At 49.5% G+C, this 27,582-nt stretch overlaps 1 protein-coding gene across 22 annotated transcripts in view; it reads right to left on the reverse strand.

Moving 5' to 3' along the window:
- PTPRS (protein tyrosine phosphatase receptor type S) overlaps positions 1–27,582 on the reverse strand; it is a 156,473-nt gene that overhangs the window by 7,158 nt on the left and 121,733 nt on the right. For 6 of the 22 annotated variants that reach the window (XM_071727895.1, XM_071727888.1, XM_071727890.1 and 3 more), the window contains 16 exons: positions 27,330–27,356; positions 25,491–25,608; positions 21,413–22,003; positions 20,612–20,712; positions 19,918–20,171; positions 19,411–19,504; positions 19,005–19,220; positions 17,471–17,628; positions 16,985–16,996; positions 15,018–15,130; positions 12,726–12,773; positions 8,574–8,671; positions 6,064–6,187; positions 3,233–3,408; positions 2,549–2,668; positions 2,266–2,420 (listed from right to left, as the gene is read on the reverse strand). In XM_071727895.1, coding sequence (XP_071583996.1) covers positions 2,266–2,420; positions 2,549–2,668; positions 3,233–3,408; positions 6,064–6,187; positions 8,574–8,671; positions 12,726–12,773; positions 15,018–15,130; positions 16,985–16,996; positions 17,471–17,628; positions 19,005–19,220; positions 19,411–19,504; positions 19,918–20,171; positions 20,612–20,712; positions 21,413–22,003; positions 25,491–25,608; positions 27,330–27,356 — 2,405 coding nt within the window. The remainder of the gene's footprint in view (positions 1–2,265; positions 2,421–2,548; positions 2,669–3,232; positions 3,409–6,063; positions 6,188–8,573; positions 8,672–12,725; positions 12,774–15,017; positions 15,131–16,984; positions 16,997–17,470; positions 17,629–19,004; positions 19,221–19,410; positions 19,505–19,917; positions 20,172–20,611; positions 20,713–21,412; positions 22,004–25,490; positions 25,609–27,329; positions 27,357–27,582) is intronic. The other 16 variants (XM_071727892.1, XM_071727911.1, XM_071727901.1 and 13 more) reach the window with 13 other exon arrangements.

A 27,582-nucleotide genomic window follows, 5' to 3' on the forward strand; every position in this document is an offset into this window, starting at 1 on the left:
GAGAGATTCCAAAATACCACCCAGGGCAGACATCTTAGGTTAGGAAGAAGTTCTTTATCATGAGGATGGTGGAAGAGGTTGCCCAGGGAGGTAGCTGAGTCCTCATCCCTGGAGGTCCCTTGAGGATTCAAGGTGAGGCTTGAGGAGGCTCTGAGCAACCTGCTCTGGGTGAGGATGTCCCTGCTGACTGCTGGGTGACCTTTAGAGGTCCCTTCCATCCCAAATTATTCTAGCATTCTGTTCTATGATCTTGTCACTGCCACAGGAGAAGTGAACCCAGGGCAGAGGCAGCTGCACACAGCAGAGACAGAAAACCAAATTACTGTGTCCAGTTCAGGTGTCCCCACCATAAGGACACAAATCTGCTGGGATGAGATCAGAGGAGGGCCACAGGGATGATCCAGGGGCTGGAGCACCTCTGCCATGAGGAGAGGCTGAGGGAACTGGGATTGTTCAGCCTAAAGAAGAGAAGACTCCAGGGGACATTAGAGCTGCCTGTCAACCCCTGAAAGGAACCTACAGGAAAGCTGGAGAAGGACTCATAAAAGTGTCCAGGGATAGGACAAGGGAAAATGGTTTTAAACTTGAGGAAAAGAGGGTTAGACTGGATCTTAGGAAGAAGTTCTTCAGTAGAAGGGTGGTGAGACTCTGGAACAGACTGCCCAGAAGCTGTGGCTGCCCCATTCCTGGGGGTGTTCAAGGCAAGCTGGGTGGGAGCTCTCCTGGCAGACACAACTGTGACAATTCTGGTTAGGGGGCTTGAGCCTTGAACAAAAACCTGGCACCATCTAAGGCCTTAAATAGCACATTTTATCACTCAGATCTTCCAGCAGCTGGGCAGCTGCTGCTGCTGTAACGAGCACCGTGCGTCACCTCTTTTCCTGAACACTTTTTTGCTTGGGGGTGACATCAAACTTGTGTGTGAAGGCATCAGCAGGGCTCTGCATTTGCCTCTGCTAATTAAAGGTTTCTTTTTACGATCCCAGCACAGCCCCTTTATTTTTTATCAAGCCCCCTTGATCTCTGTTAATGAGACTGTCCAAATGCCTGAGCCAAGCAGGTGACCAGAGCTTTGGAATGGAGCAGCTGCTCTGGGAGGCAGCTCCTGCCCCTTGTGAGCTGACAGCTCTCTTTATTCATCTTCTGAGAGGTGCAGGGTAATTGCCATCTGCAAGGTTACTGATAAGTTGCCCACTGACAAAGCCTGTTCAAATGGCATCCTCTAGGAGAGCCAGGATTAGCTTCTCCCAGCAGCCTGTAAAATTCAGATTTCTTCCCTCAGAGCTGAGTAACCTGCAGGCTCCTCCAGACCCTCAGGAACACGGGGATTTATCTAAGCTGAGGCTGCTCCTCATTGGGCTGTAAATTGAATTAGGGAAGGTACCTGCCCGTGGGGGCCTTCAGTCTGGTGTTATCAGCATGGCTGTGGCACGCAACCCCCCCTCTTTCCATCCCTTTCAGCTCTCCCCTTGACAGCTGAGCCAGCTCTGCCTCCCAAACACCCAGCAGCTTCCTGGGTCACCCTGGATCTTCCTCCTCTCCTGCTGTGACAAGAAATGAACCCCACAGTCACACCCAGACACCAGGGTGGCACAGGGGGCTTCCCACTGCTGGCAAGGGCTGAGTGGGTGCAAAATGAACCACTCAGCAGCTCAGGGAGTTCTGTGTTTAATGAAGACTCCAAGTACCCTCCCGCAGATGCTGAGTGGAATTCACTTTACAGGACAACAGTCACATGCTGGGTACTTGAGGGCCACAAAGGTGACCTGAGGGATGGAGCAGGCTGAGAGAGCTGGGGGTGTTCAGCCTGAAGAAGGCTCCAGGGCACCTTAGAACATCTTCCAGTGCCTGAAGCTCCAGGAAAGCTGGGGAGGGACTCTGGACAAGGGCCTGTAGGGATGGGATGAGGGGTGATGGCTTTTAACTGGAAGAGGGGAGATTTAGGTCGAACAATAGGAAGAAATTCTTTGGTGTGAGGATGCTGAGCCCCTGGCCCAGGTTGCCCAGAGAAACTGTGGCTTCCCCATCCCTGGCAGTGTTGAAGGGCCCAGGTCGGATGGGGCTTGGAGCCCCCTGGGCTGGTGGGAGGTGTCCCTGCCCATGCAGGGGTTGGGACTGGATGAGCTTTTAGGTCCCTTCCAACCCAAAGCATTCTCTGATTCTACTTGCTAAGAGCCTGTACACACTCCTAGGTGCAAATCAACACCCTACCGACCCTCTGCACCCCTTGCAGGTGACCCTGTGTTCAGTGAAGGACATCAGTACCTGCAGTGCACCACAATTGGACCAGCATCAGGGGGATTGCAGGTTTTGACCCGTCTGAGAAAAGCCAGGAAGGGGGTGGGGTACTCGGGGACACCGTGGTCAGGCCAGGCTGTGAACTGGAACTGGCGAACCTCCCGCTTCTCACTGGAGCCATTCTACAGAGATAAAAGAGCAGCAGGGGGAAGGTGAGGGACCAGCAAACCCCAGCCCCAGCCTGGGCTGGGCTCTCAGAACACATCCTGGCCCCTCCCTGGGGAGAAAAGAGAAGTGGGAAGCAGCTCACCTTGTGAAGGGAGAATGTCCGTACGCAGAACGTGGCCAGTTCGATGGTATCGAGTAATGTCACCTGAATCATTCCATAGGTGTCTGTACCTCGGCCTGGCCAGTACTGGTCACACTTTATCTAGAAAAAAAGAGGCATTGAAAACCCTGTGCTGTGGGGAAGTCCTTCCACAACTGTCCTGATGTGATGGGTGAAGCTGGCCAGGTGGGCAAGGGGAAGGCAGGGACAAGAAATGACTTTGCAAAGCCCCAGCATAGGGAAAGAGCAGGCTGGAAGAGCTCCTCCTGACTGAGCCCAGGCTTTGATGCACCACATCAATCACACAGACAATAGACTGGGATGATCCTGAAGATCAGAGTGAATGAACTGGGGCTTGTTAAACAAGAAAACTGGATGTGAAATTTGCCACATGATTAACTCTGAGACAGACCTACAAACCATGCAATGAAATCAAGTGTCCTTTCCTCTTGGGAGTTGCAAAGGAGGCTGCAGGGTGAATGGGAGTGTGTTGTTTTTTAAAAAACAATGAATCACTTAACTTTCAGGGTGCTGGCAATGCAGGCAGAACCCTCCCCATGACACCAGTGTGGGCTGCAGATCAAAGAGATTTGCTGTTCCCCAACCCTACCCCTCCAACCCCCTGGATTATGACTAACCACCACTCACTCCTCTCATGCAGCTTACCCGTGATTTCTCCTCCAGTTTAGTCATCATAACAATAGTAGCTGAACGCTGCTCCCACACCATCCTCCAGAAATCTCCAAAGGTCTCTGGCAGAGGCCCCTGGGTGGCAATGTAGGCATTTTGCTTCCTGTAGCCGTCAATGTAGTTGGCGTTGATGTAATCACTGCCCACGATTCCTGGATTAAAGCAGCAAAAGCAAGTGAGTGCCTTGTGCAGGATGTTACAGAGTTAGAAGCATGAGGAGATCTTTGCTGGGATGTTGGTAGAGATAAAAGCCCCAGAGCCTTCATGGTTTGCTGGGTTAGAATCACTGCAAGTTCTTCCCAAATAAAGCTCCCGTGTTGCAAGGAGACAACTAACTTCTTGCAAAAGATATTTAAAGAAGTTGAGTATCAAAACCTGGGAATTGTTGTCTTCTTACAACTGTTGCAAATAGAAGCAGAAGTCCTGCCCAAGGGCTTCACTGCTCACAAACAGCTCACCCAGAGCCTGGGCAGCAAACCAAGGAGCTGCACAGCTCACACTCTGATGCTGGGCAGCGAGCTACAGCTGGACAATATAAGGAATAAAACAAGGCTGGATTCAGCCAGTAAAGGCTTTGAAATTACAGGCTTTGACTTGCTTTAATTGTCCACTGTCATTTTTAGGAGTGGTTTTTGGTTTTTTTTTTTTTTCTCTTCTATTCACATGAGTTCCAGGCTGTTGAGTTCCAGCTGCTCGCCTGTGTCCTTGCCTGAGGGGTTTGATGTGAGAGGCAGGAGGCACTGCCAGAGTGAAGAGGGTGACGGGGGGACATGGCAGGAGAAAACTGAAGTTAAATCAGACCCTGGCAAACACTGGTGTCCAGGTTGAGCTTTAGAGAGCCTCTAAGCCTGGCACAGAGGAGCTGTGCTGTTGGGTGATTTGACCCTTTCCCCATTCCAGCTGAGTGGCTGGCAAGGCTGCCAGCTCCCTGCCAACCCATCACTGCCTCTGCACAGAGCTTAACTCCTGTCTCCAAGGGGGAGCCAAGGCTGGGGAGCAGCACCAATCTGAAACTGGGCTGCTTGTTCTCATCCAGCTGTAGCAATGGACAATGCTGCTTCTGGTGGTGAGCTGCAACGCAGGCTGGGTGGCCTGCCAGTCCTCAAGGGTACTTGGTAATTTCAGCTGCTGGCAGAAATGGCTTTTGATTAAATTTCTGGAGGGTTCCCTGCCCCTGTTCCTTCCCAGGCTGAAATTTCAGGAGGGGAGGTGGCTGGTGCAGCAGCAGCAGGAGGAGGAACGTGATCGAGGCTGAGCTTCTGGAATTAATCTCCTCTCCAGGGCCCTCAGGTCCACTCTGTAATTTAAATTGGTGGCCATGAGCTCCTATAACTTTTCTCTGAATGACAGGTCCAGTCACAGAGAAGTTACACAGAATTAAAGCCACTACTTCCTCCTGACCCAGCAGACGGTGACAATCTGCAACCTTGACAAATCCAGATTTAAAACCCAGAGAGAGCAACAACTAATTCCTCCAACTCCATTCATCTGCCAGCCCTCAGCATAAAATACAGCCTGGTAGGAAGGAACACACCAGCCAAGACATGTCAGAACCTCTCAGATGCTTGGAAATTAAACCTTGGCCCACCATGCTTGCACCATCCATCCCTCCTGGTGCCACCTGGGCCGAGTGGGAGCTTCTGCCTCCCTAAGAGCTGAGACCAGCCCAAAGTGTCCTTCATTCCAACACTTGGGTTCTTTTCTTTTGCCCTGAATGACAAGGCAATTTTTAAAGACTTTGCTTTCCTCAGCTCATCCAATATTAATCTCAGAAGAAACACAAGCCAGAACACAGGCATCTTCACAATGAGAAATGTTTAAGATCCTTAATGGCAAGACCAATCCAGATTTATGCAGCTTTTTGGCAAATCACCATGATCTGCTGTTCCCTACCACTGCTCTTTCACTTCCCCACGTCCCTCAGAGTTACCTTGGCAGGGGCAGATTGTTCTAGCAATTCCCTTGTCACAAAGGCTTCTGAATTAACCTTTCCATTCCCCTGGAGGTGATTAGGACATCCCATATCCTCTCTGCTCAGCCCATCAGCTCTTGGCAATGCAAGACTGGCCTGAAATGCTTTATCTGTCCAGCACAGCCACACACAACCTGATACAACAAAACTCAAATATTATCCTGGCAGCAGCAACCAAAGCAGGACACTGTCAAACTCCATCTCCTCCCCACCAAAAGCTCCTCTTATCCTAGTGTGTGCCAGAGCAACGCTGTTGAGAGCCATGGGTTGTGAAATTTAATGCAAATTTTCTGAGTGCACCACCATAAGCAGCTCAGGAATCAATTTATGACCTACCAGGCTAACACTAACCCCTGTTATTAGCCTTTCAGGGGCCACGACATGCAGAAGCTGCATCCCAAGTAAACTTGATGTCTGCACAACCCAGCAACCACATCTGTGCCACGTTACTGACACACACACACACACAACCAGCCCTGCTTACTTCTCATTCATCCACTGCAGATACATTGCATACCCAGGGCCACCCACTGCCCTGTTCTGTCTAAAGCAACTGTGTGGTCTGAATTCTTCCTGTGAGTCAGAAACCTATCGAGCAGGGATCTACAAATAAAAGGAAGATGGTTTCTTGATAAAGCAGCCCTTGAAACAAGCTATTGCAGCTCCGGGGAATATGTCAGTCACCAGGATTTTAACACAAGCGTGGTTTACTGAGCCATCTCCTGCTTGCTAAGCTCCCAGGGAGATGCTAAGAGAGGAATATAAATAGAGGGAAGGGAGAAGAGGCTGGGCAATATGTTTCCCTGCAGCACTTCACCCCTAGGAGGAGAGGTACCTTCGATGGGCAGCAGGATGACGCGCGAGTGGTCGTAGGCGATGACGTTGGCGTAACGGTTCTTGGGCTTGTTGACTTCCAGGTTGGAATGTTCCCAGGTGAACTGCTGGCCAGGGTCAATGGACTGGAGGAATGGGGAAAGAAAACAGAAGAGTCAGAGAGGGGAAAAGCAGCAAATTGAGCTCTGAATAGCTCGTTCTGGGCAGGACTGATGACGTCTCTGTGGATCTGGAAGTGTTGAAGGCCCCAGGTTGGATGGGGCTTGGAGCCCCCTGGGCTGGTGGGAGGTGTCCCTGCCCATGGCAAGGGGTGGGACTGGATGAGCTTTAGGGTCCCTTCACACCCAAGCCAAACCACAGGGTGGACTGATGAAGTGCTGAAGAGGCTAAATCTGTGCATGGTTAAACTAACCAGTGATTAAGAGGTCATAAATACACCAGTGTCTTGGTGAGTACCAATACTGGAGAAGATGATACTTAAGCTAGGACAAGGAACACCAGGGAACCCCCTTGGTGGCAGGGGCAGGAGGAAAGGACTGGGCTGCTCCAGACAGGGAAGAGGCAGCAGAGGCAGCACCATGTGGGACCACAGTCTCAGAAAGCACCACAGGAGCTTGGCAGGGATGGACAGCTGCCTACTTAGTGGGGTGGGATGAGAGATGTCCCTGGACAGAGGGGAGATAAGGACCCTGGGCCCTAAGAACATCAGCAACACTGCTCCTTCCTTGGGGGGGATGAAGGAGCCAACAATGAAATGCACTGGAGAGAAAAAAATCTCTGCCTGTCCTGGTGATTTATGCCAGGCTTGGTGGTGGTTTTTAATTTCTTTTTTTTATTCTTTTTTTTTCCCTCCCCACTCCTTAAGTCCAGCTGTCCCAGATATGGAAATTAGGTTAATTACATTTACCTCTAAATCCTCAGCTAGAGAATTAAATAAAATAAGGGCTTAATTCCTTCATCATTTTGCAGAGCCCTAGGGGTATGCCCCAACCAGGGCCTTGGCAGGATCGTGCTGAGCTTTTTCCCACTGCTCAGCTCTCCCTCTCCCTGCCTGCCCCTCTGCTGGGGACAGGATCCCACCCCCCCTGCCTCGATCTGTCCCTTGGAGCTCCTGGGGGTGGGTCCTTGCCAGGCAACCACCTCCCTTCCCTGCTGGTGCAGACCCAAGCTCAACCCCGGTGGTCTTGGCCGAGGTGGGTACCAAACCACCCACCACAAACCATCCTCCTCTTGCACTCTGGCTGTGGAGCATTTCTAACTGATGGGTATTTATAGAGTGTTAATGGGGCTGTTTGCTCTCTATCCCTCTGATCTTGCCTTGCCTTCATTTCATTAGTGATGTTTGTTTAGCTCTGGCTCTCCCCCACCGGAGGAGGTTGTGCTGGCAGGATGCCAGGGCACTTGGGATGCTGCATTATGCAAATCAGCCTTTGAAATCTGGAGAGAGAGAGAGAGAGAGTATTCATAGGATGCTGCTCACCCCCTGGCACCCCAGTGTGGGGTGAAAGACCCCAGCAGAGAGCAAACACCCCTTCCTCCTGCCTGGGTGTGGAAGTTGGGAGCACAAAAACTGCTTCACACAAGTTAGACTGGGGAGAAACCCCCCCAGAACCAGTCCTGTGTTCAGAAAACATCCCCTCACTCTCTGCCTGCAAACAGAACTGGGTGGTCTAGATTTGTTATCAGTCTAAAAATATCAGGGCATTTTATTTCTTTGACAACAACAACAAAAATTCAGTCCCATGTTCAATCTCTATGTTCAATCTCCAAAGAAATCAACCTGCAGCCCGCTGGGCACTCACATGGGGATGTAGTACCCAGGATTTGAGAGGTCAGGTTTGTGTGAGCACAAAATCCCTTCCCTGTCTGGGGATAAGGATGGGGGTTATGATGCCCTTTGCCTTCCCCCCCCTCAGCTTGCCTTGGGACAGGCCACCCAGGCCCAGTAAGGTGGGGTGGGACAGCCTGCAGGAGCCCATTTGATGAACCAGACATCAGCAGGAAGGAGAAAAAAAGAGACCAAAACCCTCAGACAACACAAGAAAGGCCCAGTTCCTTCTGTTTTCTCAGCTTTAGCTCTGTGGCTGTTGATCACACCAGCTTTGGAGGACCTACCACACATCTCCTCACTTCAGCAAGCTAAAACCAGGTGTCTCATCCCTTGGCTTGGTCCTCTCCATGCTCAGCAACAAGACACAGGCACCCCCAAGGACAACTCCCCATCCATATGCAAGCAGTCACCTTCCAAAAATTCATCCCCCTTCCAGGTGGGAGCTGAGCCCCTGCCCAAGATGGACAGGAACAGCTCATGGACCAAACCTTTGGCTTTTCTAGGACCTGAGAGCCCAGCAAAGCTCTGAGCAAGCACTTCGTTTGAACACAGAAATAGCTTTTTTTATTTCAACTAGCTAGAGCCTTAAAGCTCAACTGTTAATTTGGATGAGGGCCTGCCTGAATTCCCTAATTCCCTGGCTCTGCAAACCCATGCACAGCACTCACTCTTGCTCATACCTCATACTCTTGGGACAATTTCAGGTTATCATTAGCTTTGAGATGCTCTGTGTGTTCAGCCAGCTCGGAAACAGGGATTGGTGGGTGGCTGAGCATACCTAAAAGACAAGACAGCAGGAAAAGAAACCTCATTTAATAATAACTAAACTTCACAACCACTGCACATTTTATAAGAAAGAAGAAAGGAGGAAAGGGAAAAAAAAATTACAATGTAAGATCTGCAATGAAAGTAGGGAGGTTAGAAGAGAAGAATTCAGGGCTCGAAATTGTGTCCTTGGAGGAAGTAAAAAAAAAAATAATCAAGGAAATAAATAATAATAATAAAAAGTAAAATGACAGCACTCCCATGATGGCCCCATTTTTCAATGTGTAAATAAGAGCAAAACAAAAAGGAAAATCCAAAGAGCAGATGCGTGGTAGCGATTCCAGTGGTGGATTTCAAATGAGCAAATGCTGCCAGAGGAACCCACGCAGCAAATGTTACAGCACCCACAATGATCAGAACCAAACTCCAACAGAAAAGGAGGGAAGGGGCAGGATGCAGCCAACTGTGGTGATGGGGGGCAGGGGAGGGAATGCAGATGGGGGGAAGCAGGGGAGGCTTTTCGGGAATCATCCTTTGCACACTTTGGGAGCTTCATGGTCTGAACCTCACCACTCTGGAGGGTAACCAGGTATGGAAACACCAAGCCCTGGCTCCTCTTCCCACTCATGGTTGGTGGTTGATGTTCCTTAGCACTGCTCTGTCCTTTCCCTCTTTCTCCCACCTAGGAGGCAGGCTGGACCAACTCCCCTCAGTCTCTGGGACTACCTTTGTGATGGAGAGGCACAAGATCTCAATCTGAGGGCTCAGGATGAAATTAACTGGGGTGATGGATGCCTCATGATCCTGGTTTACCTGCTGCCCTTGCAATTCTCACCCACACTGAGTTGTGCTCCTATTGAGGCAGCCAGAGCTGCCAGGGAAGGGACTCCCATCTTCTCCAAGATGTGCCGGAAGGGCCATGCTGCGTCAGACTGGTCACATCTCAGCCACAAAAGGGGCTGAGGAGCAAGGGCAGAGTGGGGCTTCAGTCTGAAGGGTGATTTGCACCTCTTGCTCCCAGCTGGAGCTCTTCATAGAGCAGGGATCCTTCCCACCCTACCATCTCCAAAGCTGCACCAGAGATGGAGGTGGAAAAGCACTCCATGCTTTGCTCATCTGCATTGAGTGATGTTTTTCCAAAGGTTTCTCATGCTGGCTGCCAGCCCATCCCACCACAAATGGCAGGGGACAGGTGAGGACAGCAGCATGCTGAGAAGCCCTGGGCAGTGCCCCAACCAGAAGGACAGGAGTGGAGAAGAGATGGAAGCCAGGGAGAATTTCGAGCCCCGTGGGTGCTGGTGTGTGACAAAGCAGTGGCGGTGGCAGCAGCGTGGTCAGATACTCCAAAAACTCAGCACAGAGATGGCAAAGCAAGCATGACATCCTCAGTTTTACAGTGACTTCTAGAGAGATGCTGCCTCTCCCAGGCCTGGGGACAGGACAAGATTGCCACAGAGTGAGCCTTGGAGGCACCACTCCCCCAGGTTTCTCCTGAGCTAACTCAGACATCTATTTTCAGCGCAAGAAAGTCTGACTGAAAATAGAAGCTTGGAGGGGGGGGGGGGGAAATAGACCAAAAAAGCTCCCAGAAATAACCCCAAAGCATTCTGGAGGCTCTGCTGGCTTCACCTGAGTCTGCTGAGCAGCAGGGGCAGAAAGTCTCCACCAGCTCATGGAGGGAAATCTCCTAGTTAGTCTCTTGCTGTCCTGTAGCCCATTGCATCTGGAAAAGGATTTATCCTTTGCTTCTCACCACAGCACCACAAATGGCTGCAGACTGGGGGCACTGGGAGGAACTGGTCCTCTCTCTGCCCGTGTGGGACAGGAAGGTCACCCTGGCTGATTTGCCAGAGATCAGAGACCAAACCAATAATATTAATATTTTTCTCAGTGTCTGTCCTTCTGCCTCAGAAAGTAAGGGCTGAAGAAGGGCAGCAAACACACCTTGAGCTGCAGCATTAGAGAAAAGCCAAGCCCTACACAGAACAACTTCTGGCAGCTCAATAAACCATCTCCAGATCTCTGTGAATCATTCTCTCACCGACCTCTGCCCCCTTGGCTTGGGACATGGCCAGGCAGCTCTGGATCCCAGCTGCCACCACCTGACTCTGGTGCAAAAAAGCTGGAGCTTATTTGCTGAATATTTTGCTGAATCGTGCTCAGAAACACAGCCCCCTAAATGAAATCCCAAATAATGAACACAAAAAGAAAAGAAAAAACCCAACCTATCCAGTCAGAAAACCTAGTAATATCAAGTAAGCAAGCAAAAAGCCCAAACCAAATTATCTTTGGCTTAGAAGTCATGGAGCAACTCATGTCATTCCCTTAGAGCAAGTGGGCTGCCCTGTGCCAGTCTGGAATGAGAAGTCACGTTCCCACTGAAGGCATTTCACAAGTTATCTTAATAAAAGCTTCAGGAAAAATGCCCAACATCCTGAAAACCATCTCTGTCCCTGTGCTGGGGAACATTTTGCCCCACATCCAACTGCTGGAAACAGCCCCTGGCTGGGAGCATATGGGAACTCGCCTTGTTTTGTTAGAGACAAATCTCCCTGCCAGATTGATTTCCAGGGTTTCATAATAAAAGAAAACTGGAAACCTCTGTAACAATCAACACTTTCCTGGTCAAAATGCCAAGTGCATGGGGGTTCCCATTAAGATCAGGAGGAGGTGGCTGTTCCAGGAGCCAGGAGTGGCACTGTCCAGTGCTGCTGTGTCAGCTGAAGTTTCTCTTTGTCTGCTTTAACTCAATCCCTCTTCTTTAGACAAGAAGGGAATTGGCTCATAGGTTCCTCTGCTCAGTGGCCTCCCAGCTACCTGCAGAGCTGCCAGGCAGGGAGGGTGACACTGCTGGGAGCTGAGGTTTAGCCAGGGATGGGTGCAGCTTGAAATCCCACACAACTCCCTTCTGGTACAACCTGGGAGTGGAGGTGAGGGGGCAGGTGGGCTGGGACAGCATTAACAGGAGTATTCCATACCAGAGAGATCAATGTTTGGATTAAAATGTTCAGAAAAAACATCCCAGCCCCCTGAGGACAAGCAGCATCTGTGACTCTTCACGTTTGTCAGCTGGAAGCTCCCATCTACTTCCCTGCCCAGCATCAAAAAAAAGAAAAGAAAGAAATTCAAGCCTCAAACCCACCCAGCAAAGCTGGGATCTTGGCTTCTAATGGGGATGAAGTCTTTTAGAGCCAGTCTCATCTAACATTTCAATCACACTGTCTAATCTTATCACAAAAGACTTGATTCCCTGTGCACCAGCCAGCTCGTCACCAACGTCACCCTCAACATCTGTCACCCAGGCCAGAGCCCACTGCTCCCTGCAGACCCACAGCAGCTGATGGCACCCTGCAGGGCACCCAGGGGGTGGGAGGCTGGTGGAGAAGTCTTTGTGCTCCTGAAACAAGTTGCTGCCAAGGAACAGACACCTGCCACAGGTGGGACACAGCCCTTGTCCTCCTCTTGATGTGACAAGATGTCTGTGGGGTTCTTTCCAAAGCTCTGGGACCGTCGGCCGTGGCTCCAATTTTCTCTTTTCCCCCCTTTATAAAGCAACAAACCCAACCCCCCCCAGGCAGGCACACACCCCACACATACTCCAGGGCACACAAGATGGCTTTCTGCCCCTGGGTCACACAGGACATTTAGCCAAGCTTCAGAAATGAAACATTTTCGACAACGGGGTGAAAAAAAATAAAAGCTTTGAAACCCAGAAAATTCTCCTGGGACAGCAAAAAGAGATACAGAAGGACAGAGAGAGTCCCAGGCCAGGGGCTCTGTTCTGCTGCTACTGCTAAGTCCTTGGGTCTTGCAAAAGGCCTGGTGGTTGATACTGTAAAACTGGAAGTGCAATTCAGACAAACAGATGGCACAGAAAAGGGGATGAGATGGGCAAACACTGCAGAGATACAGAGAATTTGGCAACAACAACAACAAAAAAAAGGTCTAAAGAGAATAAAAATAAAAGGAACGAAACAGAACTGGAAAGGAAAGTGACAGAAGAGAAAAAAATAATGGAGGGGAGGGAAAAATGAAACCAACAGGAACAAAAACACACAGGAACTAACTTTCAAAGTCAAACTCAGGGTCACTGAGAGGGCTGCTCAGACCAGAATCTGCAGAAAACAGTAAAAAATAAATAAATAAAATGTACACTTTTTTGAAAAATTTCATGCTAATTAAAAAAAAAACAACAAAAACCAAAACCAAATAAAAAAACCAACATAAATCTAAGAATCTAAAGAGAAAAGGAAGCTGTTTTTTTTTTTTTTTAATTAGGACAAGACATCTAAGCTATGCTTTCCCCTCTCTGAGCTGTGCTCATGCACGTTCGCACCTCCCTTCTCTGTTCTGCTGCTGAGGACAGGACAGAAATTCTCTGTTTGCTGGACCCTGGGGGTCTTCTGGCTGGAGAAGAGCCTACAGCCCCTCTCCTCAACAATAACATAATTAATTCAAATAGCTTTAATTCAGACAGCTCCTCTGGAGCTGCAAAGCCCCCTGCAAACTGCACCACAATCTCTCCATCACCACCAACACCATTTTTCCATTTTCACCCAACTGTTGGCAAAATTCTGGGGGAGGCAGGTGACCAGCTTGCCCAAAGCCTTTAAAACCTTCTACTGCTTTACAAACAAGAGCAGAATAGCTATGTAGCAGCTATATAATATATAGGACTAGCTAGCTATACTCTTTGGCTAGATAAACTTCCAAGGAAAAGGCAGCAATATTTTTCTAAAGCTAGACCCAACTAGGCAATCTTCTGAGATCTGCAGACCTCTGCCTACCAGAGCAGAGTCTTACTGGGTTTGCATGTCTTTGCTACCTTTACAAGCCTCCCAGACCAAGAATTCAGAGGTACAGCATGACCAAAACAGCAGGGTCAGCAGAAGACACTCACTCCTCTATGGATCATGTTAACTGAGGCTCAGAAGTGCTCTTAGCTGACTGCTACTTCGTGGGGACAGGGAGAAATCCCCACTAAGGGACACATGAAACAGTACTCCCAGCTGCTTCTTGGCATATGATGGCCACAATCTTTTATTTTTATTTATATCTCAGCACAGGTTTCACATGAGGGAGTGCAGCTCTTTCTCCCAGGTCTCACACCACCACCTGGAGCCCCCAGAAGCCAACCTGATCACTCCCAAAGGGAGCTCCTGTTTGCACCCAGTATACAGCACTGAGCCCAGCCAAATGCAAACTGATGCTGAGCTGCAGCTGGGACCACTCAAAAAATGTCCAACACCTTCAGACTCTCCTGCAAGACCACAACTGAATAAGAACTGGTGTAGGGACCTAACTGCTGCTGAGCTGCTCTGGATCCAGTCCCTGCATGGACCCAATTCTCAGCTGAGATCCCATCATTCCTAAGCTTGGGCTGATACCCAGGGGTTGTTCCTAGCTCTTTTTGCTGCCTTTGTCCCTCCACAAAGACCCCTGCCCTCTGGGTACCTCCTGACTTGGCAACCTCACCCTAAGGAAACCCAAGACAATGCTAAGGACAGGACTGGGATGGGAAGTGAAAACAGGAGTTGCAGAAACATTACTAACAAGCACAAAACAGCAAAAAACAAACAAACAAACTGAAAACAACAGCCAGCCCCCCCAAAAAAGCACAACCAAATCCCTTCCAAAATCCTCAGTCCCCAGGAGCTGGGAGGCAGAGGTGTGTACTGGTTGGTGTGCAGGCCCTGCTCAGCATCACCAAGTGTCCATCTGTGTGAGGACATGCCCGTGGTGCTGGCTCCCAGAGGTGCCATGCAGGCAGCCTGGACATGCATGGAGATGGGGACACAGGTGGAGAGAAGGGAGGGTGCCTGGAGCCTCCCTGCCTGGGGGTTACACCTCATCACAGCAATGGTGTCTGCCTCTTCTTCCTGAAGCCACCAGCTGCCTTCCTCCCCCCGCACCACCCCTGGGACAGTCCTGGCTCCTGACAGGAGTGGCTTGGCAGGTATGCAGAAAACACTGGTCACAGATGTGGCTGGAGAAGCCCACGCTTCACCTCCGCCTCCCCTGGGGACCTCTTGGTGCCAGGACAGCAGCACTGGGGAGCTTGGCATGGCCAAAGCACTTGCAGTTGGGTGTTTTAGCCCAGAATGCCCCAATTCAGCTTGGCACCCAAGAAAACCCTTCAAACTGCCTTGCTAGCACCAGGCAGAGCCCGTGCAAGGTCTCTGAGGTTTGCCAGCAAAGGTTCATTATTTAGTTTAGCTCCTTGGCTGCACCCTGGGTTAGCAGCAGGGCTCCAAGGCAGCCTGGGACCAGCCCCTGTGCAGGCAGGACAGGGCTAAGGGACAGGGAAGTTGCTCCAGTCCTGCATTCCCAGTGGGAAAGGCTGGTGTGCAGCCCGTTACCTGGGGTTTGGAAGTTGATACGTCTCATTTCCACGGGGTCCTTAGGGTGGTGAGGGGTGATTTCAGCATTGTTCAGGAGGCATTTTGTCCGTGGCTCAGAGTCTTTCCGTTTGCTTTATATGAAAAAAAAAAAAAAAAGAAAAAAAAAAAAAAGGAAAAAAAAAAAAAAAAAAGGAAAAGAAAGGGGAAAAAAAAAACCCAAAACAAAAAGACAAAGCACCTTAGCTTAGGGGCCTTTTAGGGTTTTCATGCTCAAGCCATGCTCAGACCTGAGCTCCCACCAAAACCAGGGCCAGATGCAGCCGAGGATTTAAGTCACATAAAACACATGAGGAAAGGGATGGGGTTTGGGAAGTTTTATCAGTGCTGTATTTGATGGGTTTAAAACAGCCCAGCAGCTCCTCAACAGCTTTCAGCCAAGTCTGCAAGTTCCCCTTCTCACAGCAGAAGTACAGAGAGGCAGTGAGGAGCTTCTGAGGTGCTGGGAGCTCCCACCTCAGCCTCCCTGCACAGAGAAGCCTCCGCTGAACTCTGCAGAGCTCTGCAAGCAGAAACCTTCCAATTTTGGCCAAGCCATTTTCAGTCTTAAAGGACCAGAGCCAACATAATCATTTGGAAAAGTACAGAATCTCCTGGCTGTGACCTTGGACATAAAGTACTGATATTGCTCTGCTGGCTTGTTTAGAAGCACTCAGTGCCTGGCTGCAGTTGGAGAAGTCATAGCAGTGGTTTTCAATCTTTTGCTTTTTTTTATCTGCAGAACCCTAAAAATCTGGGTTCAAAAACCAGTGTAGACACATTTTCTCCCATCACAGCTGTGCCTGCTGAGCTCTGTCTCACCTCCTTGCCAGGCTTCAGCCTGCTCCAACCTGCCAGCTGAGCTGCACATGTAAGTGCTTCCTAATATATTTTGCTCAGGATGGGTTAGGTTAGCTGAGGCAGCTGAAAAGTCTTTGCTGACCTGGCTCATTCTCCTTGAGAAGAATTTGGAAGCAAAGACCAGCACTGATTTGAAGATGTGATAACCTCTGGCAAGGGAAGGGTGACAAACTGCTAGGAGAAGAACTTCTCCAGAGAAAGTAAGTGTACCCACACCCTAAAGCTTGCAAATATTGTCCTAGCCCTCCTAGCAAGCTCCGCAGCTCTCCTGCTTGGGTTGCACAGAAGCCACCAATAATATGCCTGCAGCACTAATGGCAATTACTTAGGCAGAGAGGGGGTTATTCAGTACATTTTTAGCTGTCTCTTAATGTCATTAATAGCTAAAAGAAGTGGCATGAGCCTTGCCAACACTGCATGGAGCAGCATTTTGGAATTACACCACTTTGCAGTCTGGGAGTAGTTTATTTTTACTGCAGTTTTGAAACTGCTGTTATTAGTGCCTTGGCTGAACCCATCAGTTACTTCCAGTGAAAGCTCTCCCAGCCTTGGAAATGGTTGGGAATTAAGTCTCATTTTTGCAGTCATAAACAAACTCTGTTATAAGTCCCTGGTTGATGGGACCAGAACTGCTTTAGCAACGGGGTGAGGACAGCTCAGCTGGTGAGATTCTGCTTCCAGATCTGCACCAGGAAGCTGGTGGCTCAGGGACAGCATGTATGGAGCAGTCAGACATGGAGAAAACCTGCTTTCACCTCTGCCTGCAACACAAATGGGTGTTTCTCTGCTCCATTAACCCAACATTTTATGAGCCATTTACTGTCACTGCTGCTCCATGTGAGAAAGGGCCATTATATTTAGGAATGGACAAGCAGGAAAAAGCTGGGCTTTTTTTTTCTTTTTTATGCTTTTTCTGCCCTGATTGAAACCTGGTCCTGTGCTAGCCTGTCACAGAGTGGCTGCCAGGAGAGATCTAGCAGCAGGAATTGCACCAACAAAGCCCCATCACCACAGACATGAACACTGCCTACCACAGAGCCAGCCCAGCAAGAAAAAACCTAAGTAAGTGGCAAACGTGGTGCTCTTACCTGTCTGGTTTGCTGTCCAGGAAAGCAGTAAATGGAGAGAAGACAAGACAAATGTTCAGGTTAGAAAGGACTTGCAAAGGAATGGGGAAGAATTTGCTCAGCTCTAACCCTGGTAACACAGGTGGGACCAGCGAAGATTGTCTAGGAGATTAGTGCTGATGAACACTAACAAGGGCCACCTGAGACCCTGACCCCACAGCAATGTGTGTCCAGCACCTTCCCACACCAGACACACCCACGTGCATCAGCAGTTACACCTGTGCAGATGGAAGATGGAGGAGGGTTAAGAGAGCTCCCTCCAGCTTGGGAACTTGATGTCCCAGCTCAGGACATTCCTGCACTCAGTGTAGTTGCCATCCTGCCCCTATTTTGCTCAGCATTTGGCCTTCAGGTGACAACTTTAGGACCAAGGAGGAAATTCCCTCCAGAAACTAGAGCTGGGGCCATTCAGAATGGTCAAAGATCTGAGCAAGAAGAATCTCTTACTTTTTGTAGAGTAGAATGGCAATGACAATGCAGATGATGAACACCACGGCCAGGACAGGCCCGATGACCCAGATCAGCCCCTCCTCTCCATCAATGATGGGCTGTGGATCAGGGTTGTCCAGCTGGATGGGGTCGGAGAACGGACTGGCAGCAAAAGTCTGGAAGACAGGAAAGATTGTGGAATACAGTTTAGAGATGGAATGGGGACTGAAAACAATGGACAAACACACAGTATTCCACAAGACAAATTGCAAGAGAGGGTGTGAGCTTTCTGCAGCACAAAAAAAACCCCAAACCAATAACAGAGAAAAAAACCCTCTCCAGCCTGGGGAAAAAAGCTCTTATCTGTCCATGTGACAAGACTTAGAAAAAGTCTGGTTGGGTGACTGAAAAAACATCACCCTTACAATTAAAAATGAATTAATAAAATGCAGGATGTCTCCTCTGTTCTGAGTTGCATCAGAGGCACACTGAAACTCATCAGAGTCCAAACAGGCACTGCCTCCTTGCTCTCCTGAGTGCTACCAACCATCTCCTCACCCCAGGAAGGCTTCATTCCTATTTTAAAGAGAAATGAAATGCACAGAGGAGACCTGGCATGTCCTGGTTTGAGGGAAAAATCTGGGAAAGACAAGAACAGGAGATCTGGTCTCTGCATCCTTGAACTTTACCAGCTCAGCAAGACTGAAATGCTGCTGCAAACTTGGGAGCTGCAGTGAATCCACGTTGTTGTGAGTGTACAGTAAAAACCAGAAATTACCACAAGCTGCAGTAATCCGATTGAGAAACCCATTCAGGAGCGTGTCAGCCTAAGCCTTTAATATCAAATACACAACTAAACATTTATTTGGGGAAAAAACATCTCTGAAAACCTTTAATTTCCAGTAGCTCCCTGCTACAAACCCATAGGGGGATTTAAAAACAACAAAAATCAGACTGCTTGAGAGGAAAGGCAGGTAAATATTAAAACAACTGTTTTCATAAAGTCAAACACAGCACCACTGAAGTCAGCAGAGATGCTGAACTGGTAAAGAGAGCAGAGAGCACATGTAGTTTTCTATAAAAAAAAATGTTCCCCTCTCTGCTTAGCTGGGAACATATTAATGACCAGGGTGTGTGACACGCTGCTCTCAAAGCAGGATGTCTGGGGTCACTGCTCTGAGGAATACAGGAGCAGCCTTTACAAGAAAATGTTCTTTGCAAAGGGGTTTGACCTAGGGATCTCTGAACTCGAGTGCAGTCCTGAGGGGATGGTTCAGTACTCCCCATTCAGGACCCAAATCTGGAGCCAGGCATGTAGCAAATCCTGGTATGGTTGCTGCATGCAGGCACAAGCACCAACAGCTCCAACAGCCATGTGCCAAAAGCTCCACACCTGGATTGAAAAGATCTTCACAAAGAAAAGCATCCTCAAGCTCTGGCATCTGGTGAGGGAGATTACAGAGAATGCCAGGAGGGAGAAGCTGCTGTCTTGGGTCGATGATGGGGACAGAGGGGCACCTGAAGAGGGGAGGGGAAAGCAGGCAGCACTTACGGCCTCGGGTTCCTGAAGCACTGCCAGGATGAAGATGACATATTTCTGCCCTGGCTCCAGGGCTCTGTTCTCAAAGTTGTCGTAGTGTTTCATGTCTCCCAGGATGAAGTGGGAGGGAAGGGAGCGGAAGCGGGCGGCAATGTAGGGCTTGGGGAAGTCCAACTGCCGAGAGTGGCGCAGACTTCGGCGTCGGAGCCTGGCAATGTCCTGAACCAGCTGGGAGAAGCAAAATAAACCCCTGAGGCCTTCAGCACCATCAAGAGAGCAGGAAGGAAGGAGAGACAAACCCTCCCATTCACCTCAGCTGCTCTGATTGTGGAGCGCAGGTGCCTCCAAACCACCCTTCCCAAGCATCCCAGACATTTGCTCTCTCCCTACATTTGGCTTCAGCTTCACCCGCACTCACCTCCTCCAGGTCCATCTCCTCAGGGCTGCCCAAGGGGTTGAGGAATTGTCCTCCCCGGGACTTCCTTAGAGGCACCACCACAATGTAGTAAGCCCTGAGAGTTGGGAATAATCAGAAGAAATAAAAGGAATGACACTCTTCTGATGAGCCAGAGAAGAAGAGAGTGTACACACTGATGTAGAAGGTTTGCCCAAAGAGCCCCACTGGCCCAACACAGCAAGTCCCTTATTTTTAATTTAGTAGAGTTGTTATTGTTGCTCCTAAGCCTGGATTCAGTGGAAGCCTCACAGGACATATCTCCTTATCTACTCCCTTTGCATTTCTTTAGCCTTCCCTGTTAACTGTGGGAAGCGGGTCTAAAAAGACAAGAGTAAGTGAGGCTCAAAATGCAGGGATCCCACTCCCTGTCACCACTCTTGGGGATTTATACTGTGGACTTCAGCCTTTAGGGCTGACCCCCAAATCTTAAACTGGGCACCTCGCATCTGCATTTTAACAGAAACCTACTGGACAGGCACTGAGCTCTTCACGTCTGGGAGAATCACCACCACGTTGCCATCAGCATCAGGCTTGTGGGTCACCTCTGGCTTCTTTGCTAACAGGTCAGCAGCAGTCCAGGCAGCAACGTTCTGCTGCAACCCTCCCATGGTGTTGCCCCGGTTGGTGAGGACAAAGTTGTAGAAGGTGCGGGGCTTCAGGTTGGTGATGAGTTTCTTGGTGGTGCGGCCATCCACATCCACGTTCAGCCCATTGTACTGGATCTGGGGGAGGTGAAGAGCCAGCAGGGTTGTACTACGAGCAAGGTTGATATGATTCAAGCAACCAAACTCCCTCCACCCCGTTGCTTTGGACTGCAGAGAACATGGGGCACTCAGCTATGCCATGCCAGAGCAGAAGGCATTTGGGTGAGGAGCTGTCTGACTCTTGGGCTCACCACAGAGCCCCCCATGCACAAGGCAGATGGAGGACAAAGCCTTAAGACTTCTCTGAGAAGAGAAATTTTTCTCTGGAAATGGGAAAACTGTGGTAACCCAAGAGCCCTGATTTTCAACCCACCTCTTTGATCTAGGGATCAACCATTATCTGCCCTCCCTTCCTGAGGCAGGAAGCCAGAATTCAAACACCCTCTTATTCAAACCAACAGACAGGACTCCCAGGAATCTGGGAGGGAACACAGCTCTGACTCCTCCATTCCACTTGCCTTGTATGGGGTGGGAGAGTTGTAATTCTCAGGAAACTCCCAGCTCAAAAGGACGGATGTCTTTGTCACCATCTTCACCTTGAAGTTTTTTGGTAAAACTGCTGAGAGAAAAGTGAGGAGGAAGGGGAGAAAGAAGAAAAGGCAGCAGAGGGAAGGAAGGGCAAGAAAGAGAAGGAAGAGAATGTCAGGTGCTGGTGAAAGGGCTTGTGGTCTGGGCCTGGCTGCTGCTGCAGGAATGGAAGGGCTTGCTCCCTCCTCCACATTTTGCTTGAGTTTTGCCAAAGTCCATCTCCCACTGCTCCCTGTCCCCATGCCTAACCCCAGGGAGAGGTGGGGACGGTATGTGGCTTTGCCCACACACTTCTGGGTCTGGGTGGCTGCTGCAGGAACGAGGTGCTGGCTTTCTGAGCATGCTCAGGTGAGGAAACCCATCCCAGGTCGCATTTTAAGGCTTTAAGATTGATTTTTTTTTTTTTTTTTTTCTTTATTTCTTTTTTTTTTCTGTTTTCTTTTGGCTGTTTGCAAAAGCTGAAGAAAATGCTCTTCCCACCTGTATAGCGACTGGCCCCCCACTTCAGGTGCCAGAAAGAAGGGTGTCCGGACTTAACTTAGAAGAAAAGTGGTAAAAGGGACTTACCTGACACAAGGCAGAGAGGAGCTGAGGGACTGAGTGTGACACCAGAGTGCTCGGCATTTACTCACGAGCCTGGCTGAGCCTGGCTGGACCTCTCCAGCTCTCTGCCTCCCGGCACCAGCCCCGGTTACAAGGAGAGAGAGGGAGGAGAAACCGGTAAATCCTACCTTGATCCAGCTGGAATGTCCGATACTGGACAGTGGGGCTGTAGGGCCCGGGGCCTTTACTGGTGTGAGCACGGATTTTAACATCATAGGCAGTGTTGGGTTTGAGGCCGTTGAGGGTGTAGGAGTTCTCTGGGGAGGGGGGCAGGTCCTTTTCCAGCGGGCTGCCGGGAGAACCGGCTTCCCGGTAGGCCACGGTGTATTTGATGATGGCTCCGTTCCTCTCAGCCAGCACGGGGGGGAGCCAAGCAAACTGGACCGACATGGAAGTGATGTTGCTCGCCTCGAGGATTTGGGGGTAACCCTTGGGGATGTCTTCAGGGGTGGTGAGTTCCTGCACAGCTTCCTCCCCAAAGCCAGCTCGGCTTTTCACGGCCAGCTTGAAAACATACGTGGCGCCTTTGTGGATGCTGGGAGCTGTGTACTTATCCTCCAGGGCTGAGAACTCCAAGGTTGCCAGGGGGTCGACGTCTTTACGGCCAAACTGGAGCCGGTAGCCCATCACTTGGCCTTCTGCATCCAACGGAGGCTCCCACTTCACCAGAAGAGTGTTCTCCTCTGTCTGGTGCACGGACAGGATGGGCTTCCCTGGGACTGGGAGAGAAGAGAGACCTTGAGTCAACAGGGGGTGGAGGCTGTAGAGGAGGTGAAGAGCCTCTTACGCTCCAGCAACTGGTTCCTCAAATCACTGGCAAGGTTTCAGCTTGACTTTGTGGACTTTGGTGTAAGATCCTGTAAACTGAGCTGCTGCTGCCCACAGGTGGAAGCTCTCTATCAAGTTGAGGAAACAAGGTGCATTGCCAGCATGTCACCTTGGAGGTGCTGACACATTTCTGGAATTATTTTCTTCCTTTCCCATAGGACAGGACGGTGTGCCTTACCACTGGGGCACACACTCTCCCACAGCTGTGAAGAACAACCTCAGCAATCCTGACTCCCAGCCTCCCATCCTGATCACCCAAGCAGATTGCTTCCCAGGGCAGGGAAGAACAAATGTCCCCTGAACTTCCACTTTCTCTCTCTCGCCATTACACAGCACAATTCATGCAGAAAGAGTCTGGAACCGATTGGCTGAGGCTGGGAAGTCCAGAGCAGCTGAGGGTGAAGTAATGACGGATGGGAAAGGCAGCCTGGGCAGCCTCAGGTCCTGAGCAGCAGGCACAGGGCCAGCAAAGTGACTCTGGCAGGCATCTGATCACCCAGTTGGGTACAGAAAGAAGGAAGCACACAGAGAGTGGAAACAGAGCCCAAAATCTGCATGAGGCAGAGGGGAGGGAGAGCTGCTGCTTACTCTGTGCAGTTTCTCTCCTCTGGAGGAAGGGAAAAGCCAGCTGAGTGTTGGTGTGGTTTCAGTTAGCTCTCTCCCCAACCTGTCAGTTAGTTCCTCCACATTTGGGGGATACTGCAGGAGCTCAGCAGTGCTTTGTCTCTGTCTAATGAGCCCTGGCACTGCCTGACTGCTAAGCATGCCCACAGCCACAGCTAAACGACACGTGCAGGCCCAGAGGTACCTGAAGCTGGAGAAAGCAGAGCATTAATTCCAGCAGCTCATGCGTCATTTACACTCAACTCCACTATTAAAGATCTAATTTCCTCCTCTCTGCCTTGGTTTTTCTTCTGGTTGAACAAGAGGAAGGGAGAGAATGGAGTCAGGAGAGATCCCTTCTCACTCCCACAGCCTGAGTCTGAGGGAGGGTAAGGGAGAGGAGCAGGCAAGGAAGGGTGCCAGGGATCCTGGCAGAGTCCAATGGGGAAATCACTCTGCCTGCTTCATCAACTGACACCTGAACACAGGGCTGAGGGGTTGCCTCTGAAACAAATGCTCTATTCACTTCAAACTGCCAAAAAACAGCTAAGAAACAGTGCTGGGAGAGCTTCCCTTGGAAATGCTGAAGAAACACGTTAAAGAGAAAAACAATGTCATTACCTTTATGTTTTGGTCTTTATCATAAATGTTACTATAATTAGCTGAGCTTGAAAACATTGCATTTGCACAACAAATATTGTTTGGAAGAAAGGTAAGAAGAAGAAAAGGTGGAGGGGCGGGGAAGTGTTTTATTTTGCAATTGGTTTGGACAGTAAAGGAGAAAATTGGATGTATTACTGTATTTAAATTCAGCCCCTAGCCCTGAATGATAAAGAAAGAAATCTCTCCTCTCAGATGGTATACTGACTCAACACCACAAAGAAGATAAGAATGTTACAGAGCCATTTGAAAGATTTTTATTTTTTTAATAGCTATTTCAAGTTGGAGGAAATTAAGTTTTGGGTAATAGCTGCTGTGCTGGAGAAAACATCCCTCTATGACTTATCACCTGCACTGCAAATCCTAATGGGGAGAGATGAGGGAAGGTGACAAGAGAGTGACAGGGAGGGAGGCAAAGAGAACGGCTCCAGAAGAGAAAAAGGAAAAGGGAAGAGACCCTCCAGGAGAAGAAAACAAGAACACCAGAGATCTAGTGAGAAAAAACATGAGAAAAACTGGAGGGGGAGGAAAGACAAGGAAAGGAAAAGGCTTCTGACAGCAAAATGACACTACAAGGTGTGAGGACAGGAGCCTGGATGCTGACATCCAGAGGTAGCCTGCTGTAACATCTGCAAGAGCTGATGTCCTGGAAAGCAACCTTGTTCTCTCATGTACCCTTCTCTTAACGAGGTGGGAGAGGAGAGAAAGGCTCAAATCTCATTCACTTGTCTGAACACAAGAACATCAAATGAGATGAAGATGTGAGTTAGGACAGGGAAAAGGCAAGGGCATGGAGGGCAGCCTGGCTGTTTCAGGCCAAAGCTCCTGAGCCCTCTCTGTCCTGTGCACTCAGCTGAGCAGCTCTGCTGCCTCCAGAGCCTGAGCAGAGGTTTCCAGGTTAATTATGTTGCACTGACCAAAGGCCTTGGATCCCTGCAGAGGCAGAGAGCAATGTTGTTCCAGAAAGAGCTTTATGCAGCTGCTGCAAGCAGAGTGGAGATCACTGCCCCCAGACTAAGAAGAAAATTAAAAGGCAGCTGGGATTGGGAAGTTAGTAGACAAACAAGAGAAATGAAAAGGAGAGAAAGACATCATCTGCCAGCAGGGATACAAGCAGGAGCACAAGCAAAAAGGGGTGTGAGAGAAAGTAACCACAGTCCAACAAGAGATGGGCTGGATGAGGGATAACTCCAGGTCTGGGCACTGTAGTCTCCCTCCACCGCACAAACCCCTTCCCATGCTGCAGAGCAGTGGTTGAGCTGCTAGAGTAGCAGCCACAGGAATGCAGAAGCTCAGAAGACAGGTGGAGTAGGTACTTCTCCTTCCTGACTGTGGGAGAACTATTTGCTGGAGCAAGGGAAACCCTGCTGCCCTTCATCATTCCTCTGGTTAGGTTTTGCCATCCTAGCTTGGCAAGGCATCCTCTGTACTGAGGCTGAGAGACCCTTTTGCCACCAAGTATGGGCTGAAGGGAGGGATGAAGCTGGGAGGTGTGTGCAGACAGAGCCCAGGCCCCAGAAATGCTACTGAGGAAAGGTCAAAACCATCAGTACTTTTCCCTCTGCTAGTGCTGGGCTAAGAAAGGATGTATATTCAGACCTTATCAGAAGAAGACAAGACCTTAGAAGAAGACAAGAGCAGGCAGTATAAGCCACCACTGCCTCCCTGCTGCTTTTTTGTTTTTTTTTCTTTTCCCATCTTTGCAAGGCAACACCATGACAGCAGACCTCTGGCTCTCCTGCTCCCCAGGGCACCTGTGTGCACCAACCATCAAAGCTGCAGTGTCAGACCAGGCAGAGATTCATTTTACTTCTGGTGCACTGGAATTTTTAGCTCACAAGATCACAAGCAATGAATTCATCCTCTGTTGCATTTTTGGCTGTGTTCGGGACTTCTGAAGGACTGGACAGAAAATTATGTCATTTAGTGAGAGCTGCTTGTGAGGAATGAAAGAGTATCAGCCTTGCTAGTAAGAATTTTGCCTTCAGGGCAGCATGGCATTTGTTGCAAGTCTGTACTTTTTGAAAGGAGGGGGATGAAAGAAGCTGAGTCTGGAGAAAGAGCTTCTTGACTTTAGGAAACTGGTGAATCCCAAGGGTTCAGAAAAACTCTTACCTGCACCCTTTGTGGTGACCACTTTTGGTTTGCTGCGAGCACCATCTCCCTTCATGGTGTAGGCAGCTACGGTGATGGAGTAGGAAGTCTCAGGCTGGAGCCCAGCAATGATCATTTCCTGTTTGTGAGATTCCAAAGGAAAACAATGTCAATATTCAGGTACATACACCGGGGTAGATCTCTCCTCCTTTTAGTACTTCAGCCCTCTTCCAGTATGCAGGAGCATTCACTGAATCTGAAACCATGAGACACTCTGGGGCAACTGGGCAGCTGTGGCAACTGGAAAGAGGATGAGAGCCACATTCTCTTAGCAAGTGGCACACACAGCCTGGCTGCCAATGTTCCCTCTGTAAACACAGCCCTGCTCCAGTGTGGTCTCCTCCAGAGCTACCTCCCCCATGTTCCCTATCTCAACCCAAACTGCTTCAGCCATCAAAATGCTGTCGCACTCTTCAAAGTGTTCCTCCTGTCTCAGAGGAGGTCTGAGCAGTTTCAAGGAGATTACATTTTTTTCTCCATTACACCTCTCCCTTCTCTCCTCAGAGATATTTTTGAATGCTTTCATAATATTAAAGGGATTGCTTTAACATAAGAAGCAAGACCACGTTTGCTGCTTGTGTGCTCAATCCCCAGCACCTCCTCCTTCCTCCCTCCTCTATCGGCCTCTCCACACCTGGTTCCCAAAAGCTTTTGTGAGAAGTCTCGTCCCAAAACCAGCCCATTTTTCCCCAGGAAGGATCCAGCCCTTCCCAGGGTGGTGTAGTACAAGGAATATCCGTGCTAAATCAAACAGGATGAGAACATATGCAGCAGGATTTTCTCCAAGGCCCCAAGAAGGAGGGAGATGTGAATGCAGTGTGTGGTTTATGGCCTTCCACTCCCCTCATCCCCCACTGCTTCTTTGGGCTTAACATTAAATCTTACAGCAGCACTCAGAAAGAATTTCCTGGTCCTGAAAGCATCTGTTTTGCCCCCAAAGCTGAACAGGGAGTGGAAGAGCAGAACCTCAAAACAGGACTTTGATCAGCAAATTTGGAAGCCATTAGCTACAGAGCTGTCTTCTCCAGTCAAGAAACCTGCTCTGCTTTCACACTTGCCACCAAATTTTATTGAGGTTTTAGGCATGAGACTTGGCCTTTCACGTGACTCAGTATCTCCATCTGTAAAAGAAAAGCCCCTGACTTCTGTAGGGGATGTGGCAATCTTTTGGGGCACGATGTCTTGGGGTTCTGCCATGCCAAGAAGGAAATGCTTTCTCCTCACAATTTGCAGCATTAAGATCATGGAAACCATTCAGCATTTCAGTAGAAGTAGCAAATGCCAAACAGCCAAGCTGATTTTAAGGCCTACTTAAAAGGTAAAAGCACCAACAATGCTTCAGTACTTTGTGTCAAAAAGCAGCTGAAAATCTTCACCCTTTGCTCTTGTCCTGAGAGCTCAGGACATAAAGGCCTTTGATTACCCAATTTTTTTTCATCCTAACACTGTTTTTCAGATCCAAGCCGGAGGTGCTTACAGACCAGCCCATTTTTAAGCACATGTCCAAGGCAGTCCCAAATATAACATCCTCATGGAGGAATGGCAGCCTTGTCCTTCCTTCAGAGCCCTGGGGAAAACCCTGCGGTCTGCTGCGTGCTGACAAACTCCACAATCACACGGGGCTGCAGAGTCAAGTGGACAGGGTAGGGACAATGCATGGGAACACCAACAACAGGCTTTAAAACAACAGGCCCACTGGCACTGCAAAAATACATAAAGGAAAATATCACACCACAAAGGAAGTGGGAGAAGGGAAGGGACAGAACCAGGATGGGAGGAGTTTTTTACTTTTTTACTTACATATTCGGCAGTGTCATCTGTTTCCCACTGGGCAGAGAACAAGAGAGGTTTTGCACATGAGAATACAAGAGGGGAAAGAAGGGAAAGACAGAGACACAGCATGAGGAAGGAGTCCCTGAGCAAGCAGCCACACAAGGTCAGAAGTTACCAGGCCAGCATGAAGGAAGAAGTAGAGTGGGAGAAATTAGTAGATTCCACTGTGGCCTTTGCCTGTCTTAAAAGACTTCCCAGACAGAGGGAGGATGGATGGTAT

Source organism: Heliangelus exortis, chromosome 28 (assembly GCF_036169615.1).
Source record: "Heliangelus exortis chromosome 28, bHelExo1.hap1, whole genome shotgun sequence".
Taxonomy (NCBI): Eukaryota; Metazoa; Chordata; class Aves; order Apodiformes; family Trochilidae; genus Heliangelus; species Heliangelus exortis.